At 54.6% G+C, this 20,544-nt stretch overlaps 2 protein-coding genes across 2 annotated transcripts; both read right to left on the minus strand.

Moving 5' to 3' along the window:
• Window positions 1–6,753: 6,753 nt before the first annotated feature.
• On the minus strand, window positions 6,754–9,857 carry HRG_00771 (tetratricopeptide repeat domain-containing protein; the record flags this gene model as incomplete). The annotated part of the gene is made up of 7 exons (XM_044859242.1): window positions 6,754–6,765; window positions 6,833–7,361; window positions 7,418–7,452; window positions 7,721–8,786; window positions 8,832–8,958; window positions 9,098–9,740; window positions 9,834–9,857. 7 exons carry the CDS (start codon window positions 9,855–9,857, stop codon window positions 6,754–6,756), a joined length of 2,436 nt encoding a protein of 811 aa, XP_044725642.1.
• A 7,635-nt stretch (window positions 9,858–17,492) lies between these two features.
• HRG_00772 (kinase) lies at window positions 17,493–19,795 on the minus strand (the record flags this gene model as incomplete). The annotated part of the gene is made up of 3 exons (XM_044859243.1): window positions 17,493–18,290; window positions 18,369–19,079; window positions 19,154–19,795. The coding sequence occupies 3 exons, from the start codon at window positions 19,793–19,795 to the stop codon at window positions 17,493–17,495; spliced, it is 2,151 nt and encodes a 716-aa protein (XP_044725643.1).
• Between the last annotated feature and the right edge of the window lie 749 nt (window positions 19,796–20,544).

Here is a 20,544-nt window from a genome sequence, read left to right on the forward strand (position 1 = left end):
CGGTGGAGCAGGCGGCACAAGCGAATGGGAAGGGGGTTTCAACGGGCCAGAAGCGAAAGCGGTTTATTATTCTGGGCAATCAGAAGTCTCAGGGCACGGACAAGCGAATCAGATGCCCCAGGACATGACAAACAGAAGGCGAAAGGCCCAACCGAAGGCGAAATGACCGTAGCCAATCGACCGAGCGAATCAGAAGCGGGGATTTCGAGGGGCAAAACCGGGGGTGGGGCATAAAGTCCTTTCGTTCCTCAAGGCACGCGCGTGGCCCTATTAATGACCCACGGCTCTGCCCTAATTCACCGACGTTCAACAAAGAGCATCAATGAGGGGATTACATTCCGTGTCTGGTCTATGGTACAAGGTGAACCATGTTAAGTGGTGCTCTCTATGTCCGTCGCGGAATCAATGTCTTGTTTCTCTCTCTGCACTTCGCCAAAGTCTTGCGGTGTTCTCCTTGCTACTGGTGGATATACTTCGTCCTTGAGTCACTCTTAGCATATCACAGTTCTCGGTTCGTGGCTAACGTACTAGATCGACAGAAGCTGGGAAGTTCGGGTCATTCGTAGAGTTATAGTCATACGCCTTATGCTTCCGTCGCACAAAAACGTATATATCCGCATCGTAGCGGCGACTTATTTGATGGCATCTTTTCAACATGCGAGTCGTTGCTCTGGAGAAGTTATCACCTGTACGGTCTCGTTTTGTCGGCGTTGTTGGTGGATCCATTCCCGAGTTCGACAGTCGGCGGCCACACCGAGGCTGTTCGGTCCTGCGCTGTGCTGGCATGGCAGGCATAGCACATTTAATATGGCTATCTGTCCAGTACGGATACAGCCATCTCCGGCCGTCGTATAATCTGCCAGCGCTGGCGATTCCGTCGTTCAATACTGGCTGTCTCTGCTGTGCACAGCCGCTTATGCTTCTACTCCTACATCGACATTAGGAAAGTAGGGTACACGCCCAAAAGAGACCAACGATTATTTCAATTGAGCAAAACTGGGCCGCACTAGACGTGATGCCTGCAGCATTCGCGTTTTTTGTGCACAATCTGTCGGGAAGAAAGACAGACATCAGATATGTGTCAATTGCAGCGCACCTGTTGGAGCGCGTTCCACTTTTGCCTGCATGGCGCAATGATGGTCTTCGCAACACAATCAGGGGAGGCGCAGCTTTTCTAGTATCGCTCCCTGGTGTGCGTGTAGCTGTGCTGCCATCTTATCGATAAGATTACAGTGACTTTGGGCTGAAGCTGGGACTCATCAGGCCAGTCAGTGTCTGCAGTCCGTAGGGGACAAAGCCAAAAGTCGCATCTTCTACAACTCATCTGGCAGAAAAGAGCTGAAAATGACCAGGAGCTAGCTACCCTGCCGTGGGTGGGAGGGTACCGCAAGCTACTTGGCGGTTAGCTGGAAATGGCTGTGTATTGGCAAATAGGCCGCGGTTTTGTAAGCCTGTTCTGGCTTGCAAAAATCTGCGTAGCACCTTTGGCGCCCCACAAGGCGCTGCGTAGCGCGGCCACTATCTGCCAGAATGTCAACTTGCTCACCACTGCGCGCCCAATTACGCCACTCCTGGCTGAGTGTCAGTCCCACCCCGTGATTGGCTCGATTTTTGAGGGCCAGTCTATGCTCACCCTTGGTGTCATATTATGGAATACAAGCCAACTTGTACTCTCGCCCTCTAACTGGACGCGACTGTTTGTCGACTTCCAGCACAGCGCCATCGATGATCGGTAGGACTAGAGTAGCCGTAAACCGACACTTCGCCAGAACTCTCGATTTCGGCTTAAACATGGCTTCTCATGTTCCTTGGCAAAGCTGTGCACCTGCCAGCGGAGTTAAAAAAAAATGGGGGACGTTCTACGGACCGGACTGTGCCCGACCTCATAGATGGACCGTGCAGCGCTTAATCGTCCGGACGGTGCCTGCGAGTGACAAGGGGTGCGTAGCGCTCCACTGTGCAGACATTGGCTAACGGTTGGAGGATGGTAAGCGCTGTACTCCCTTCCCAAACACAATCCGGGAAAGCGCATGGTTACATGTCTCCCTGCGCTCCTCTAGAGGACCGATCCTCTGGAGGATTGTAAGCGCCATACGCCCCCTTTCCAAACACAATCCGGGAATCACGATACAAGTCCCTCTCCAATCCTCTAGAGGACCGATCCTCTGGAGGACGTAAGCGCCGCACGTCCCCCCTTCCAAACACAATCCGAGAAACGCGATACAAGTCCCTCTCCGATCCTCTGGAGGATGTAAGCGCCGTACCCCCCCCCCTCTTCCGAAACACAATCCGGGAAACCGATACATGCTACATATCTCCCTGCGATCCTCTAGAGGATGATAAGCGCCATACGCCTCCCTCTCACTCAATACAGAAAACGGGATCTGTCCCCGAGTCCCCGAGTCTTGACTCGGCCTCTGAGAGGATAGGAGGCCACTTACATACACTCGACAGCCAAACACCAGCTCAAAGTTTCCCACAATTCACAACATACCGCTGAACAGAATGTTGTAAGTGCAATTTTTACGAGAAAACGTTGATGCGTTTGGCGGATCGATTGGCAGAGCAAGTTGACCAGCGAATGCTGCTATTTGCTGAATGTAGCAATCACATCGGCCATTTTAAGGAGAGTGACTGAAGATGTACCAAGTTCGAAACCCTTACACCAACTTTTTAGTAATCTGTCTTGAGCACATTTTGAGAACGAGCTGGCTGGATTGGATGAGAAGCCAGCCCGCCACAGTTCGTTAGCCGTGATGGAGTCCACATCGCGTCAGAAGCGGGACAGGACAGCTGTCGAGAAGAAGGTCCGAACGAGTTGAGGTCTCTAGGTCTCTCTAGGTAATACAGCTTGAAACCAGGTAAGAAGGGAAGTCTGCAGACTGTTGTTTCTTCTTCCTAGACCACTGAGGGGTCCGGAGGATCTCCTATTCGAACGGGGACCCTTTGAGGAGTCCGGCATAACTATTACTGGCTCAGGGACCTCGAGAGACTGAACTATCGATTTCATAGCTAGAAGAGCTATTCGATCGGGAGATGGAGCTGATGTTGCTGACGTAGATGACTTACGTGGCCTTCAGTAAGTGGCAAGAAGTGCCCTCTTCCTGATAGAATGTATACTATACCTGAAAACGGGATATCAACTTGGGAGAAGCTTGGAGGGATATAAAAGGGGCTGCTTGAACGGGGGAGGGAGAGATAAAAAAAAAACATCTGATCGGGTGATACTCGACCTTCAAAAAGGTCCCTTTATCCACGTTTATGCCCGCTTTTGCTCTCTCCTTCGCGAGAACAGCCGATAACTTTGCAAGGGCAACGAGCCGCCTCATGAGAAGATGCGATCAAATGAGCCGCCGCTACGGTGCCGATGTTTATATTATCGTGCGCCGAAAGTATCGAACCTATGACTACAACTCTGCTGATGACCGTTCTTTCCCTACTCCTGTTGCTGAGCTTGTAAGTGTTCAGTGCTCCGAGGCTAAAAATTCCGTCCTAACCTTTTATTAGGAAAAAGCTTATCCGCTCCCTGTGAGGAAGACACCATTGGATTTCCGTTGTCCGAACGATGCGAGGGAAGAACAAGCGAGAACGGAAAAACACTGGCTAGTAGGCAGCGATCAATCCGAGGTGAAGCCATAGAGAATAGATGGGATTTTCGTCACCATTATGCCTCACGTCCTGGATTAGGTTGTTGTGAGAGCCGCCATGCCAGCCCGTAGCCGATAATGAATGCACCGAGGGTGGCAGGGCTCCGGCGCTTGCGCAGCAAGGTGCGTCCGCTAAACGCAGAATGGCCTGCGGTGGTTGCTGATTGCGCCGACGTGCCGACGCCGCTACATGCGAAGACCCTCATGCCACGCCATTCTTTGCTTGCGCCGATAATACTATGTCCCATCTGGCGCAGGCCATGAAGTGCCTGTGACGATCTGCTGCCGCGCTGTTGGATGCGTAGAGGTGGAGGTCGTCACAAGCTGGGCGCTGCTTGAGCTGTAGAATGTTGATTCGGAGCTCCATAGATCAAGCAGAGGTCCCCTTTCCTCGCCCGCAGTGCCTGGAGCGCTTCTGCCATTCCGACTGATGCCATTCAGGTCGCTTTGCACAACCGCCGTCGTGCCAGGTGTGGGACAAAACTCTTTGACAACCCGCCTGCTATGAGAAATCCAGACATCGGTCTACTCCCCTGGCTCAGCTGCGGCTACTCCACAGCCAAAGGGGATCAATAGTATGCAGGCAGCCTGGTTGAGAAGAAATCGGGAGAGCCGAAATTAACTGAGCCTTCTGTTGCTTCAGCGTGAATGTGCTTGAGCGCAACGACCAGTTCCAAGGACTACCCGTTGGTCTAAGCGCAGCGCGGCAGCCCAACTAAATGATCCGACCAACGGGTAAACCCCACGCCGTCACCTGTGTGATGCGGGGACAAGCCAGGCGTCTCCGTCTCGAGACCGACGTTGGGTCGCTCCGGTACCTGAACCATCAGTTCCTGAATGTTGCTGCGGATACACTCACTACCACTTACGTAGGTGGTTTCGGGTTTGCATCAGTGGAAAATGGCTCCTACAGCCTTTCACGGTAAACAGGCAGCAATATCTCAAGTCAATCTATCCCTGTTGAAAATTTTTAAGTGCATTACTGTCATCATGTCGCCATATCGCGCCTTTGCCGATTGATACGATGGATAAAAAAGAAATCCAACACACCGCCGAAATACACGATCTACTCGTCCCACAGACCCACGTAAAGTGGGTCCTCACCACCTGTCTGTGTCAACCACCTGGCTGTGTCACTTCACCGCTTCAAGCCTCTATCTTGACCTCAACAACGGCACATTATGAAGAATAAAGAGCTTACGCTTGAAAGGCGCGTAGCCGAGGCTATTAAAGCCATTGAGGCAAATCCCAATATGTCCCTTCGCGCTGCGGCTAAGGAATTTGGGGTTCCACGCGAACGACTCCGCTTGCGATTTCACGGCATCCAACCTCGCAGCGGCCATAAAGCAACGCATACGAGGCTATCGCCAGCTCAAGAGGGCTCAATCGATCTGTATATCGATCGTCTTGAGCGTATAGGACTTGCGGTGCGGAAGGACTTATTACGCGATGCAGCAAATCGGGTTCTAAGCTCCACGGTCGGCCCTGATGGTACCCGCAACGAACCCTTCGACTCCCAATGCTTTGTTGGCAAAACTGGATATCCCGTTTTATTAAACGCAAGGGATATCATATTATGAAGCAAAAGGTACTCGATAACCAACGCAAGCTTGCCGAATCAGTCCCGCACGTTACCGAGTACTTCAAGAAGCTCCACGAGACGATTGCCTCGTACGGGATTAACCCGGCTGATATCTGGAATATGGACGAGACGGGCTTCCGTATTGGTATTGGCAGGGACCAAGTTGTCGTCACGAAATCAAGGCGATCGCAATACTTTGGTATTGAGGAAAACAGGGAGTCGGCAACAGCCGTTGAAGCGATTTCTGCCGATGGTCGATACATCCCTGCGTTTTGATCCTATCCGGCAAGGTCCACCTCGAACAGTGGTACGGCATCAAGGAGCTAGATGGCGATACCCTTATTGGTGTTACGGAAACGGGATTTACGAACGATCAGCTCAATCTAGCGTGGATTCAACATTTCGATAAGCATGCAAAGAGCAAAGGTGCTTGGAGGCTATTGCTCCTTGACGGCCACGGCTCCCACCATACCCTTGACCTTATCGAGTACGCTGAAGCCCATAATATTGTGCTCTTTGCATTGCCTCCGCATCTTACGCATCTCCTTCAACCGCTTGACGTCGTGGTATTTCAGCCGTATAAACATTACCACAGTCGGGCAGTCGATTTTGCTATTCGCAGTGGTGCGAGTAAAATCACCAAGCTGGAGTTCCTCGCTATGATCCAATCAATCCGCGTCAAAGCCTTCAAGAGTCTACAATCCTCTCGGCATTCAAAAACAGGAATCCACCCATTCAATCCAAAGCCAATCCTCGAGAGACTCAAAGAGAGGGCACGGGACCAGACGCCGCCGACAGAGCTACCTGCAGAGCCGTATTCATCCCCTTTTGGTACCCCCCATACCGTACGGAAGTTTGAATCAGTTGGCCAACGTCTCCTTGAGTTTGACCCAATTGATGATATTGAGAAGGAGGTCTTCGTACATAACCTTTAACGCTACGTTAAAGGTGCAATCTCCCAAGGCCACGAGTTAAAGCAAACGATGGTCGATCTGTACAATGCCAAGCTTGCCGAGCAGCAACGCCAAGGCCGGAAGAAATACAAGAACCGCCACCTTCAAAGCGGTGGAGTACTGACTGTAGACGAAGGGAGGGCTATTGCGAAGTCAAAGGAAGATATTCGCATTGCAAAAGCAGAAAAGTTGGTACTGGCGAAGCAAAAGAGGGAGAAAAGGGCGATTGAGCTCGAGGAGCGACGGGCAGCCCGGGCGGCTAAGAAAGCCGAAAAGAAGCCCAACGATCAGCTTTATAAGCTACAAAACTCAAAAATAGGTAGACTATTGCGGCCAGTATTCAATTATCGTATGCATCAATTTTTAACTTTTTTTGCCGTTTTATTATTAAATTAAGTTGGCGTTGAAGCGGTGAAGTGACACAGCCAGGTGGTTGACACAGACAGGTGGTGAGGACCCACTTTACGTGGGTCTGTGGGACGAGTAGTGTATCACTTTCTTCTCGGCTTCGAGACCAAAGGCGCACTGCCCCTCTCGTCTCGCGTCTACTATTGTCATAATTGATCACCCCCTATGCTTCGGCCTGCACCCACATTAGTGAGGTTAGCAGTGCCCTTCATCGACACGAACATTCAGGTCGTTCCTCTCACTTTCCATCTTTCAAGGGCCGAGCGAGAAGAGACCGTATCGGGATGGGATGGGCCGAGTAGTCTTTGCCGCAGCTGAAGACAACGCTCCATAAGACCCATAGCCTTCCCATGATGGCCTTGCCTCTTCCAAGTAAATGCAAGATTGTTCATGCTCTTGAGCGTGGACGGGTGATCCCCCCCAAGAACCCGCTTGCTCGTCTCCATCACCTGCACCTGCAGTGGCTCGGCTTCCTTCCACCGGCCTTGATCCCGATACGTCGCCGCCAAGTTGGCCATGCTGCTGAGGGTGTCTGGATTCTCCTCCCCAAGCAACCGCTTGCTCATCTCCATCACCTGCACTTCCAGTGGCTCGGCTTCCTTCCACCGGCCTTGATCCCGATACGTCGCCGCCAAGTTGGCCATGCTGCTGAGGGTGTCTGGATGCTCCTCCCCAAGCACCCGCTTGCTCATCTCCATCACCTGCACTTCCAGTGGCTCGGCTTCCTTCCACCGGCCTTGATCCCCATACGTCACCGCCAAGTTGGCCATGCTGCTGAGCGTGGACGGGTGCTCCTCTCCAAGCACCCGCTTGCTCGTCTCCATTACCTGCACCTGCAGCGGCTCGGCTTCCTTCCACCGGCCTTGATGCCGATACGTTACCGCCAAGTCGGCCATGCTGCTGAGTGTGGACGGATGCTCCTCTCCAATTGCTTCCCTTCGCATCTTCACTGCTTGCAGTTGGAAATCTCCTGCATCCTTCCACCGCCCCTGATATTGGAGTAGCCCTGCGGCATTGTGGAGAAGCGCCGCTCGACCGAACAATTCCGCTTTCCCTGCCTCGTCAAGCTTTTGCCCTGCTCTGTTGAATCGTAGAACAGCCAAGACGTGTGGATAGTAAGTGCTGCATACCTCGCGGTTCTCAAACGTGCCGTAAGGGTACAGATCGGACACCGTCATAAGTGCCTGGCTGGCGAATTGATCCATAGTGCCATTGTTGACGGTCCACTTCCGGGTGACTAACTGCACAAGCCGATGGATCGTAAATTTGCCGTTCTTGTTCTCCGAGATGAATGAAAACGCCTTAAGTAGGCCTAGAGCTTCCTCAAGCTGGATATCTTTTTGCTGGGTCTCAAGTCTCCCGTTTCCATCTATTGGCCCCTGCCGTCGTTGGCAATAGCAGGATATAAACTCCCTGGGGATGGCTTGCCGGTCGAAGAAACTCATGAGCGAGAGAAACTCGCCCGCGATTTTACTTCGCTTTTCGATGTGCTTGAAGGATAGTATCCACGTGGCTGCGACTGCTTGTGGAGTCCCCGAGTCTCTCCCAATAGTCTCAAACTCCTTGCTGAGTAGTTCCAGTGGGTGATCGCTCTTGTCTAGGAGTTGGAGATACCGGCTTACCGCCATAACATTCATTCGAATGTATGCGGCTGCCTGGACGAGTGCCAGAGGAAGATATTCCAGCCGAGACGTTAGAAGCGAGATTTCACCAACCGTCACTTCGAGGCCATCGAGCGTGGCGCGAACCAACTGATCAGATTCGCGCTTGTCCATCTTGCAGATTTCCTCCACAGCCCGAGTCCGGCCCTTCGTGAGCAAGACGCCAACCTGCCGATCCCGAGTTGTGACGAGAATGGATCCACGAGGGCTCTCGGGGAGGAAGCGCGCAAAGCCACCATCTTGAGACGGTGAGGAGCCACGCTCATCTTCTGGCGATGTGTAAAAGACATTCTTGTCGTCGGCATTGTCGACGACCATTAGCCAACGACTATGATGTGTTCTCCCCAACCACGCTTTCACTAATGCTAATATATCTGCCTCCGGGTCATCCAAACCAGGGACGTGGCATTCTCGCGCGATGGTTGCGTATGCTTCGCGGAACCGTTCTGCACTGCTCGCGTGGACCCAGAAGACCGACACTTCAGGGCAAGTCTCGTGGAGCCAATATGCATATGCAGTGGCTATTTGGGTTTTTCTATGCATGTTAGTGAGGAGACGTCGTTGGGCTGCGCTAACTAACCCGATACCGCCGAGACCAAAGAGCGCGATCCTCGGTTGCGAGGAAGTTGAAAGTCTTTCTTGAAGCCTCTTGAGTATAGCATCGCGGCCGACAAATGTTTCATTCTTAGGATATGGAATGATGACTACTAGCAGCATGAGAAAGCGTTGGCCTAGGATAGTTCTGGTGGATTAAACTGCATACAGTAAGGACCAGCAGGGAGCGTTTGGGTCGACACTGTCACCAGACGATCAGCAAGTATTCCAAGCAAGTGTGATATCACGTACCTGCAGGTACGGAAGGCACCCAGTGGCTTAAAAATGCCTTCATACAGGCAGCCGCCGTGGCGGCAGCATAGCGCTGCCATGACTTGCTCTTGTGGCTATCCGCATAGTCGCACGCGCCTTTTATCACAACACATGGGAAGGTATCCCAGACACCAGCACCCTCCATCTCAAATGCAATAGCGCCTTCCCTCATTGCAATAGCGTCGCGATCTTCCCCAGACTTCATGACCGAATCGCCGGACGCAATCAGACCAAAATGGACGGCTGGTCGTGGATCGTCCTTGTCGGGGTGGAGCCGCCGCCGCGGCACCGGGGTACCATCACAACCGACCTGCTGGCACGGCTCCTGGTCGCCGACGTGGCGATATGTAGCCTCAAATAGCCTATCATGTACTGCGCCCGGGTACTCAGCGGCCAGGAGCGGCTCGTTCTGGAGGACACCGAGGTAGGTAGATATGGCGGCGCCAAGCTGCTTGCGACCCCGAAGACCCTTCAACTTCGCCAGCAAGCCTCGTATTTCGATATTCGGCCGCCCCAGAGAGTCTAACAGCGTATCTTTACGCTCAAAGCGGTCTGGTAGCCGCCGTCCAAGGTCGTATTGAATGACCCCATCGCTGATGACGACGTCGCCAAGAATGATCTCCTCGCCGGCAGGGGCATAGGGAACAACGCCACAGACACCCACGACTAGAGCAAGCTTTATATTCGGGAAGCTTGTCCGGCAGTTATTCGCTACTATCGCGGCGCTGGCTTTCCCCATACCTGGCATGTGCGCGAGGACGACGTTGTGGCGGTCGATGGCGCCAGTAGAGTAGGCGTTCGGGTCGCCCGGGGCTTTATCGAAGGATGGACCATCATCGTCCCAATGGAGGTCAAAAAGATTTAGTTTAGTTTAGTGTATTTTCCGTCCAGCAACTTTTGGTCGCTCAGGTCTCCGCAGGGGAGCACAGGACGTGCTGAGCTAGCAGGTGTCTACATGCTACATATCGTACACTTCACCCACTATCCAGCATTTCATCGGCTCAACGGCGCTCATGACAAACCTGTTGCCCGTCAGCGGGACGTCCAGGCACGAAGAGAAAGCTGTCCCGTGGTCAGATCAGCCAATTTGCTTCTGGGGCCTTGCAGCCCTTGACGACCTCGGCGATCGCATGGTCGTGAGACCTTGACGCCGCCCGAGATCGGAGCAGGTAACAGAAAGAATTGAGAGGAAAAGGTAGGGTGAGAGAGGAGAATGATGACCGTCTAGTGGCGTGGGCAGATCCCTCCGAAGAAGGAGCTCGCTGTCGCCAGCCTGACGAATTTGTCAAAGTCCTTGCCGATTGCGCGGTTGATGGCTGCAGCCGGCCAAGGTGCAAGCCGCATACGATGCCGTGGCGCAACCTTTCTGCAGTAAAAGATGTGTGCTGGCTCTTTTCGTCGTCCGCACGAGCACGTCAGTCGCGCATCGTCGTGACCAAACCTTTCGTGGTAGTCAGCAAAATCCCATGGTGGGTTCTTGCTGCAAGCAGTTATGAAGCAGGGGCCGAGAGAGCGCCAATTCTGACGGACAGCTGGTTGTGGCTTTAAGCCTCAGGTCTCTGTATCGCTCCGGCGCAGAGGTTTCCCACCAGGCACTGAAAGCCTCTTTCCGCTGCAGTCGGGCAATTTTTCGCAGATGCGCTAGCGTCGGTTCGCCATCAGCGGGTTCTGGCAGTGATGCTCCCGCCTTTGCCAGAGCATCAGCCTCCTCGTTGCCTGGGATGTCAGCATGGCCGGGGATCCAATGGACCTCCACAGCTCCGTATTTTCGCGCCAAAGATTGGAACTCAAGAAGACCTCTTGCGAGGAGTCGTTCGGCGTGCCCGTAAGCATGTTGCGGTCGCGAGGTTGTCGAGGCAGACAAAGATGCGGTCAGTTTCTGGAAGGCTCACCGCTGCCTTCAACCTCCAATGCACCTTTCGCCTCAGCGTCGAAAACCTCAGCTGTTCCAAGACGGCCCTTGCCGCTCAAGACGGTGGATCCGTCCCGGTGAACAGCATAGCCGTATCCGATGTGGCCTTCCTCAGAACGAGACCCGTCGGAGTAGACGACAAGAGTTCGGGGCGATAGTGCCTGAAGCCAGTCGCGAAATTTTTCGTCTCGTGTTTCGATGCACTCTGCAGAGGCGCAGTCTGCTCTTCGGCAAATCCGCGCTGCAGTAAAGCAGGTCTCGGGCAGCTCGATAGCATTTCGTCGGCTCGCCGCAGTCTGGTACGGAAGGGCTGTGGCTGTTTCTGGTACTTCAACTTGATAAGTTTGTTCACGGTCACGACGGGAGCTTTTGGTCGCGACGTGCGCTGGACGAGCGGGTGAGCTTCGTCGAGAGCTTTAAGGCGCGCAGCAAGGCCGTCCGACGCCCTTCGAGGAGTAGAGGAACGGGCGGTATTCCCGCCTCCCTGTGCAGCACGTTCGTCGGTGTCGTCCTCCACACTGGCAGAATAGCCCGAAGAGACGTGTAGAGTGCCTTGCTCATCTTCTTGACGAGGTTGCCAATCCCCGACGGCCCCTCCTTGGAAGGCTTCGTCCAGCGCGGGCTTTTCGGACCAGGGTACCAGGCCTCCGCCGCGTACAGTAGCACGGGGATGACGCAAGCGCAGACGGCTCGTCGCATAGCACTCGGCAGAGGCCATGTTTCGTGTTCGTCAGTCTCCTAAGATGAAAGGCAACAGCTTGCGCCTTGGCCGTCCATTTCTCGACGTGTGTCTTGAAAGAGAGCTGTCGAGCCAAACGCCGAGCCAACGCATCGCTCGATCCGGCCGTTTCTCAAACTCGCCGTGGAGCACCGGCGGCGCCGTCTTGGGCTTCGTTCGAGAGAAGTGCATCACTTCTGTCTTGTCGGGGTCGAAAGAGATCCCGTTAGCGGCGCCCCACGAAAGAAGCTCACGTACATGGTGAGATGCTTCGGCGGTCGTTTCATCAAGGCTATTACCGACGCATAGAATGGCAGTGTCGTCCGCGTAGCCGAAGCGTCCCTGAGAGTGACCTGGGCGATATATCGGCTCCGTGTACAACAGGAAGAGGATCGGCGAGACGGGCGACCCTGCGGCAGACCGCACTGGAGGGCGATGAATCCGTCACGATGTCTTGATAACGGATGCGTGCCGATCTGTCCTGCATGAACGAGCCGGCCCAGCGCGCGAGGTTCGATGGCCATCCTTGTTCTCGTAAGCGGAGGACCAATCTATTGCAGAGAACTGTATCGAAGGCGCCTTGTATATCCAAGGTCACCAGGGTTGCGACTTGCTTCCGGGCGAATGCCTCCTCGATGTCGTGAACCAAGGCAGCTACGAGATCCACGGCCGACCTCTTCGGAGCGCGCCGGCTTGTTGTGGGTGTAGTACGCCGAAGTGGATTGAGCCCCACGCTAGACGCCGTGCAATGAGCCGCTCGAGGCCCTTGCCGAGACAAGACAAAAGGAGATGGGGCGCCAGGCGCGGGGTGTAGACAGATCTCTGCGTCCTAGCTTGGCGATCATAACCACTTCTGCCTCCCGAAAAGGTTTCGGATGGTGACCAATGGTGAGGCAGCCTTGATACAGCTGATGGACGAGACTGCCGATTGCATGCCAGACAGCGCGAAGCATCCGCACCGTGATGTTGTCCGAGCCTGGAGATGTGTTCCCGGTGCGTAGAGTGGCGTCGCGAGCCTCCTCAAAGGAGACCTGATTGGGAAAGGAATCATCTTATCCGTGTTCACGGAATCCACGGGTCTGGGATGTCGTCGCTCGCTGTGCGCCGCTCCAGGGTTGCTCGCCGCAAGGCGGTGGCTTTCTCCAGCTGCGTCTCGTACACTCGGCCGTCTACTTGCAGGGGGTGCCTGGCACGGCCCTGAGGATTTTAGCCAGCGGACCGCCCGAAAGACGGAGTCGCCGTCGGCAAAGCTGTCGATCAAGTCGCGCCAGTAAAGGCGTTTTGCTCGGCGCACTGCATTGTGAAGCTCCCGCTTGGCTAGCTGCACTTCTCGGTCGAAGCCGAGAGGGTACACCCTCCTCCACGCGCGATAATTGGCCGCCGCCTTTGCGCACTCTTCGTTCCACCACCGCGCCCCATGCGTCGTCTTACGGACGGGTCGGCCCGCAGCTCTCGCTGCACAACCAAGAAGGTCCACCAGCGCCGACGCAAAGTTGTCCAGCTCGGAGGGAGTTGAGGTTGTAGTCGGGATGAAAGCTGCACCGGCTTCTACCAGCTCGACAAATCGCTTCAATTCCTCATCGGAGTTGAGGCGGATCTTGCATAATGGAAGGGGTGTTAGGGCTTGACTAGGCAGCATGATACTAAGGGTAAAGTGGTCGGACCCGGTTGCTAAATGATCCTCAACAACCGCGTCCGCCAAAGGTATATTGGAGAAGGCGAGATCGATCGTGCTGCCGCGCGCGTTAGTCGGGACATCGACAGCATTCAATAAGCTGAGTCGGTTATCCATGGCCCAGAACGCGATGTCTTCGCCGCGGTGCTCTTGTCGACCGGCCTGCCAGCTGGGATGCTTGGCGTTGAAGTCGCCAGATACAAGGCATTTATCCGTCACGCACCAACCAAGCAGTATTTCCAGAGCCGCGTCGTAGTCCGGCTGCCGATAGAAGTTAACTACCGTCGTCCCGTTCACGGTGAGCCAAAGGATGTCACGAGTCGCCGCAGGTCTCTTTGATCAGCGACGAGGCCTGCGGAGCGCCGGACGTATGTCATGACTCTCGGACGAGTGTCGCGGCCGTCCCAGTCGGTGACGGGTGAGAATGTGTCGTAGGCCGGATGCGTCTTGGTGAGGCATCGGCCGTCTTTAAGTCCTGTCCATGGTTCCTGCAGCAGGATAATGTCGTATCGCTCCGAATCAGCCAGCGCGAGCGCAGTGTCATGCGCCGGAGGATCTTGCCCACGTTGGCTTGGAAGACTCGCAAGGACCTCCTGTCGCTTCGATTGTTGGGATGACGGTGATGCATTAGGGCAGCGTCACAGGGCTAGTGCGTCGTTTCTTCGACGGGACGACAGGGGTGAACTGGTTGTCATCGCTAGCGTGCGGCGGCGTCGTGGCCACGACAATGCAAGGGTGAGGAAGCGGCTCGCTCTGGGTGGCGCTTCTGCCGGAGCTTCCATCCTCTCCAGCTGCCTGCGACTCCGAAGAACGTAACTGACTCGAATCAGGGCTCTGACAAGACTGCTCGGGCACGTTGTGGTTTGGTGTCTGTCTTTTCTGCTGCGCGAAGAGCTGAGCTCCCGCCTGCCTCACCAGACCCTTCTCCTCTTTCGTCAGGCGCCGTACAATGCCATGAACGCGCATGGGGCGGGCAGGGCATTTAGGGTCATCAGCGCAATGTGGCCCGAGGCAGTTTGCGCACTGCTCGAGGGCTGCGCACTCTTGGCTACGATGGTTGGTCTTGCCGCAACGTCTGCAGCGCGCCGTCCGGTCGCAGCTGTGGCGAGCGTGGAAATCCCAGCATTTATCGCATTGGCTAGGGATGCTGGGTTTGTCAATGTAACGGGCGAGACGGCTGGCGCCGAAAAGTCTCCAGGGTCTTCGTGTGGGTTCCAGGAAGGACACAATCAGGGTCTGGGTGGGCATATCACCCGAGTCGTGTCGCGATAGACGTATGCTGATGGGCTTCAGTCCGGTTTGGCAGGCAATCTCTTCTTTGGCCGCCTCCTCGTAGTTGATCACGACACCTCGTAGGTCTGTGAGCCTACGAGGACAATCGGCTACCACGTACGAATGCCATTTCTGGCTTATCTCTACGGCCGCGGCTTCCAGGTCTGCAGCCCACCCGCCTGCCGTTGCACAAGTAAGTCACGCGTGGCCACATCCGATGCCTGGATGGCCCAGCCCGTGTTTACCGGGAAGGCTGCCGGAATGCGGCGCAGGTCAATACCGACTCTAGCGGCGATGTGGGTCCGGATTGCGTATCTTTCGTGGTTTCGGGCCGGAGCGTCAGCGTCAAGTCGGACGAAGACACGGAGGTCTTCCTTCGGTGGGGCTACGGGCGGTCGTCCTGGCAGACGAGTGGTGGTCTGTGGTTTTCGCTGTGGTGGGGCGGAGGCTGTAAAGGCCAGCTGTCCTTGCTTCGGCTTGCCGGATGCGAGAACGCTGCTGTACGTGGGCTTCGGTGGTTCTTCGAGTTCGGCAAGCGATTGAGTCCAGAATTTGAGAAATTTGGTGGCGACTTGCTTGGCGATGCTGTTTTCGGTGCCAGACGTGAACTGCTTTGCTGCTTGTTCGAATGATTCGCTAAAGACCCGTAAGACTGCCAGCTTGGCGTTATGGGCTGCCGTTTTGTCGCGAGCAATTTTCGTGGCCGCTTCGAGGATTGAGACTGGCGCGTGCTCAGTGGGCTGGGCCGAGTCGAAGAGATTCGGGCTTCTTCCAGCTGCGCTCCTTCCGTGACGGCAGCTTCAGGCGTTTCGGTGGACGAGATTGACTGGGCCAGCTGCTGGGCCGCGGGAAACGAGTCGTTTCGGCGAGCTTCCGTCGGGTAGCGAGGTCGGAGATGCGATATGTGAGCCGCCGGATTTGGCGGCGATCGTATGCCTTGTCTCGAGGCATTGGAGTCGACATGCGAACCTGAGGCTGGTGCCATGGTCGCTGCCGGCGCTTGCGCGCGGCTCAATTGGTGTTTTGTCAAGAGCACTTGTTAAGCGAAAGTATGTGAGAATAGGCTACTTTCTTAACACTTGCGTGCCAAGAAAGTAAAAATACAAGGAAGGATGGTTGACTGGGAGGTCAAAAAGAGCGTCAACGGCATCTGCCTCTAGGGTAAGAGCGCAAATAATGGCGATCTCGAAGCCATGACGAGTAGTAGGGCGGGGCGGTGGAGACTCCACAGTGCGCGTGGTCATCCTGAAGTTTGATTTCTTGCTGTTCCGATCGTTGCGATTTGGGTTACCTTAAGTGTCGGAATAGAGCGGAGCCCGCCGGAGCATCAGGGACGGGGACGGAGCCGCGCAATCGTGGAGACAAAGTTGGGTTGACCAAGGAGGGGTTCACGGACCGTTCCCAGCGTATTCAATGTTCAGCTCCCACCAATGCCCTGGGTTGTGTAAACCAATCACTGGGCGATTTGAGCCGGCATAACTTATTATCCTTCCGATCCGAGGCCTCACCATGGCGGAGACTGTCTAACCCTTCAGTGAGTCAGACAGCTCGGTTCTCGCCCTATGTTACGTGATCGAAATGCTGGCTTTTTACTGGTTCATTCTTTGTGTCACGAGTATCCGCCATATTCACGAGTTTGTTCTCCCGCATCTGCAGCAACGTGCCTGCCAAACTCCAGGGGAAACCGCTGTGTGGCAGGCTTTGAATTGCTGCCAACGCGACGGGCGATGGAGATACGCGCATGAGATGTAGCTTAATATAATGTGCGACAGAGCTTGGCGCACCGAGGGGCTACAATAGGGATGGATGGTGATCAGCGCCAGACGCGGCCTTGAAGTTATTACATCGGGGCGATCTGCACTCCCGTCTGACCTGTGATGTGCTAGGTCCCCGCTACTTTAAGGTACTTGAATGAACATTGCTGGTGTGGATGCTCCACTTGCGTATCCTCATGTACCTTCTGAGTATTGCAAAGTACCGCGGATCCGTTCTCAAACAGTCACGCTTCCAATGGTGGAAACCGAATTCGCTCTTGGCGTACAGGGTCGCTGATTAAATACGACGTGTCGCAGACGCCTCTGTTCTGGTCTTCGACTCATGACGTGTCGATGTTGCAGTAAGGCTTAAGGTTTGGGCGTGTCGCTGAACGAAGATTATGACGTCCGTGTTGGGTCCACGGACTCGAACTATTTCCCGGTGATAGAGAAGCTGGCGCCCTCTATTCCAGCCTTCGCCTAGTTTTACGGCTTGGATGTTAGTAGCAGTGCCCTCCTCTCTCCGCTGGTGTCTCCGTTCGTACAAGAAAACGAGGATAGGCCGAGGCGGGGACAGCGACAGCATCGCCGGTTGCTTGTAGTCGTGGTGGCGGGATTGGAGGCGGCGCGATGTTTTCGGTGGACCTTCTGCGCTCTTGACAGCTACAATAATGCAGTGGAACCGTGCTGGTCTGCGATCCAGGGTGGCACCCACTGCTATCTCGCAAAAGCTCAAAGGCGGGTCACCCGCTGCCGGTGCCGGGCAGGATGACCATCTTCGCTTAGGCGCTGGAACCCCGTATCCACCCTCTCGGAGACTCCGTCATGGACCTTCTGCTCGCGTTGCCTGGTGTGTCGTCAAGACCCTCGAGGAGAATACTGACAGAACCTCATGGTGATATTAACTGGCTTGCGATGAGGAGAGTGAAATCCAGTTCCACTTCTTCGTCCTGATTATTTGGGGGGAAAAAGCAAGCCAAAATGCATTTCTCATGCCATCCGCCAGTTCCCCATCTCATCGCCAGAGACCAACCTGCTATTCTCTAGAGCTCGCTGATAGCATCATCGTAGGCAGCTACGAGGGGCTTGTAAAGTTGGTCTGAATCTCCTATAGGGGTTCCAAAGTTAAGCCTCGCTGTGTCTCCAAACATTATCGACCTGATCCTCAGACAGAGAGGCTTCACAATATCAAGCCGCTCTGGAAACTCGCCCATAATCCTTTCGAGACTATTCACAGTCATGTGGCCCTCTTTGGCATCGGCAATGTCACTGAAGCTCCCAATCTCCCATTTACGAAGAAGACTTTTCCTCGGCGGCTCCTCTTCGCCGCCGAACCTGTTCATCCATGAGTCGCGCGCACATATCCAGAGGAGAACGTAGAAGAAGGACTCAAGGTCGTGACGGTAGGTATGGTCAACCTTCCGCAACACCTCGATCGCCATGAACTGCATCGTGCCGGTCTGGTGCCGTGCTCCGCTCGGCCCGCTGTCTCTGACTTTAGCTAGATCGAGGTCGATTAACATGCCCTTGAAGCCGTCAGCTGTCTTCGAACCCGTAATGATAATGTTGTTCGAGGAGATATCTCGGTGCAGGATGTTGCCATCGATGTAGAGAGACTGGTGTGCCCTGATGGCGTCTCGGAGCGACTCCAGCAGTTCCCTGATCGACTTGAAGTCGCTGATGACACGGCCGGCCGGTGAGACGACGAGACAAGAATAGATCCTGTTCTCAAATGGATCCTCGCTCGTGGAAGTATACAAGCTTGGTTTGGACTTGCCGATCGACAGCTGCTCCTTAAACTCCTTAGCCAGCTTCGGTTTTTGGCTTTTGGACGGCGGCCTCTTGGATCCAGACGTGTTGTCAGACGTGTTGTCAGAGGACGATTTGCGCTTGCGACTTGCTGTGCTCGTGCTTCCTACGGCCGATGGTAGATCTCTGAAGTGGACATCATCATCCCGAAACCGGTGAGATTTTGGAAACTCCAGTCCCTTCCGCATGTCTGCAATGGTGGTGATTTGACGGTGCGCCACCACTCTCGCCACCCCCTTGACGCCCTTCACTCCTGCCAGCTTGAGATGGTCCACCTCTGGTTTCCGCTTATCCGATGCCCAGGAGAACTTAGCAACATGGCCGTTTCGGGTCCGGTAGCAAGTAGTCCCGCGACACACGATCGCACGCTGCCTGACTATCAGCTCCTCCAGCCTGATTCTTGTTTCGTTGCCGCTTGCGTCCTCCAGGATGGCATAGCGATGGCCCTCTTCTCGGTCGATGAACGCGTCCAGGCCCATAGCATCGTCACTCATCGTAGCATATCCAACAAGAGCCTGCGCAAACTTGTCCGGCTCGTCGTGAATATCAAATGAGCCTGAGCTATACAGCCCGGACCGATCGAAGACCCAGAGCTCCATCTTGGAAGAGCAGAGGGAGAAAGCGTGGACAAATCGGCGTGTCGGCTGGTCGGCGAAGACACCTCGTACATACCGCGCAAGTTGGAGGATATCCGCTTTGAACCTGCTTGTATCGTATGACTTCTTTTGTTCTCCAACGACAAGGACATCCTTGTAGGTAAAGGTGCTGTTGGTTTCCCTGTCTGTTGTCTGAAAGAAGAGATCCATCTGGCCTTTCCGTTCCTTGAATTGGTTGGCGGTTCGGGTGGTGTATAACGTGTGGGGTGCATCAGTCAAGAAGCGTTCTTCAAGCGCACAGAGCCATGTCCAGACCTGTTTTTCATCGGGAGTGGACGGAAGTTCGTCCATTTCTTTCCGTCGTGCGCCACCATCATCCTCTTCAGCATCTCTTTCTGTTCTTTGCGCCAGCTCTTGGAGTCGAAGAACTTGTCGCAGAATCCCCCCACATTGCGAAAGGTGCAGTCTTTTATCTCGAAGAAGAGCTCCCCTTCGACAATGTCGCGCGTTTCGCTATCGGCAAGTCGACTCGAGCTGGTCTTGACGGGTGTTCCCTTGTAGGTTGGGGCGATGCTGGACGGAGGGGGAGTAAGGGTGCTAAGGGTGTCGATGAGACTGAAGACGGCATCCCAAATGTCGACATCAGGAGCATTGTCGACGACAAAGCAAACGAGGGAGCGGAATTGGTCGAGCTTCACACTACCTCCTCGAACGAGTCGTTGTATGGAGAAGAGCTTCACCGCCACATCGCCGCTTCCATCTGGAACAGGGAGGTTAAACGCCGCCGTGGAACCCACCAAAGCTGATAGAAGATTAGCGATCTCATCCCGCCATGCTTGGTCAGTTTCGTCGCAACCGCGTAGCTTGACCCGGGAGCGATCTAACGTATCATTGAGCGGATTCTTTAAGATGATGCTGATCTGTTGCTTTGAAAGGGTCATTCTGGGTTTGGACAGTGAGCATGGGCTGATTGATTGTTGGTGGAGGAAAAACGAGAAACCGAGGGAGAGGTAACCAAATTAACTGGAATAAAACGACGCGACTGGTCACGTGCGCGTCGCGGGGCTTCCCTGAAACCGTGTACCTCCACTAACCTGCTGGGCGTCATGGTACCCCGTACCCACACCAAGGCTTCAGTTCTGGAAGTATCACTCGACTCTTAGAAGCTTGACCGTACGGTCGCGGAAAGTTGAGGTGTAAGTAGTTTTCACCTCAGAGCATCGTCGTACCGTTCCTGCCCATCAATCGTGATATCCCATCTTTTTGAGGCAATTACGCATCGGCCGCAATCCCGTCGCAGATGCCCAGCTGGACATGGTCGTATCGAGGACAGTCCAAGTATCGGGGATGACGATAATATATAGTTTCGCTTGAACCATGGGGCATAAATCGTGATCTAGTGATTCAGCAAGCCGGTGATTTGGCCTGTACGGGTGAAGAGAGGTCGGCACTATTCCCAGCAAAAGAGGGCCAAAGATGCGTTCCAATGTAAGTATAGCTTGCATCTCAGCTATCCAATGTTCAATCCCCAGACCGACTGAGTAGCTTATGGCACTGCCAGGTGGTCAGACAACTGGCCGTCCACCCTACATCATGGCCAAGCTTGCGTTGTTCCATAACAAAGCATGTCGCAGGACAGGGCCAAACGTCAACAATGGCTCGCTTCGAGGCTTACCCGTGCAATAGATAT

The sequence above is a fragment of the Hirsutella rhossiliensis genome (assembly GCF_020360975.1).
Source record: "Hirsutella rhossiliensis strain HR02 chromosome Unknown scaffold00001, whole genome shotgun sequence".
Classification (NCBI taxonomy): Eukaryota; Fungi; Ascomycota; class Sordariomycetes; order Hypocreales; family Ophiocordycipitaceae; genus Hirsutella; species Hirsutella rhossiliensis.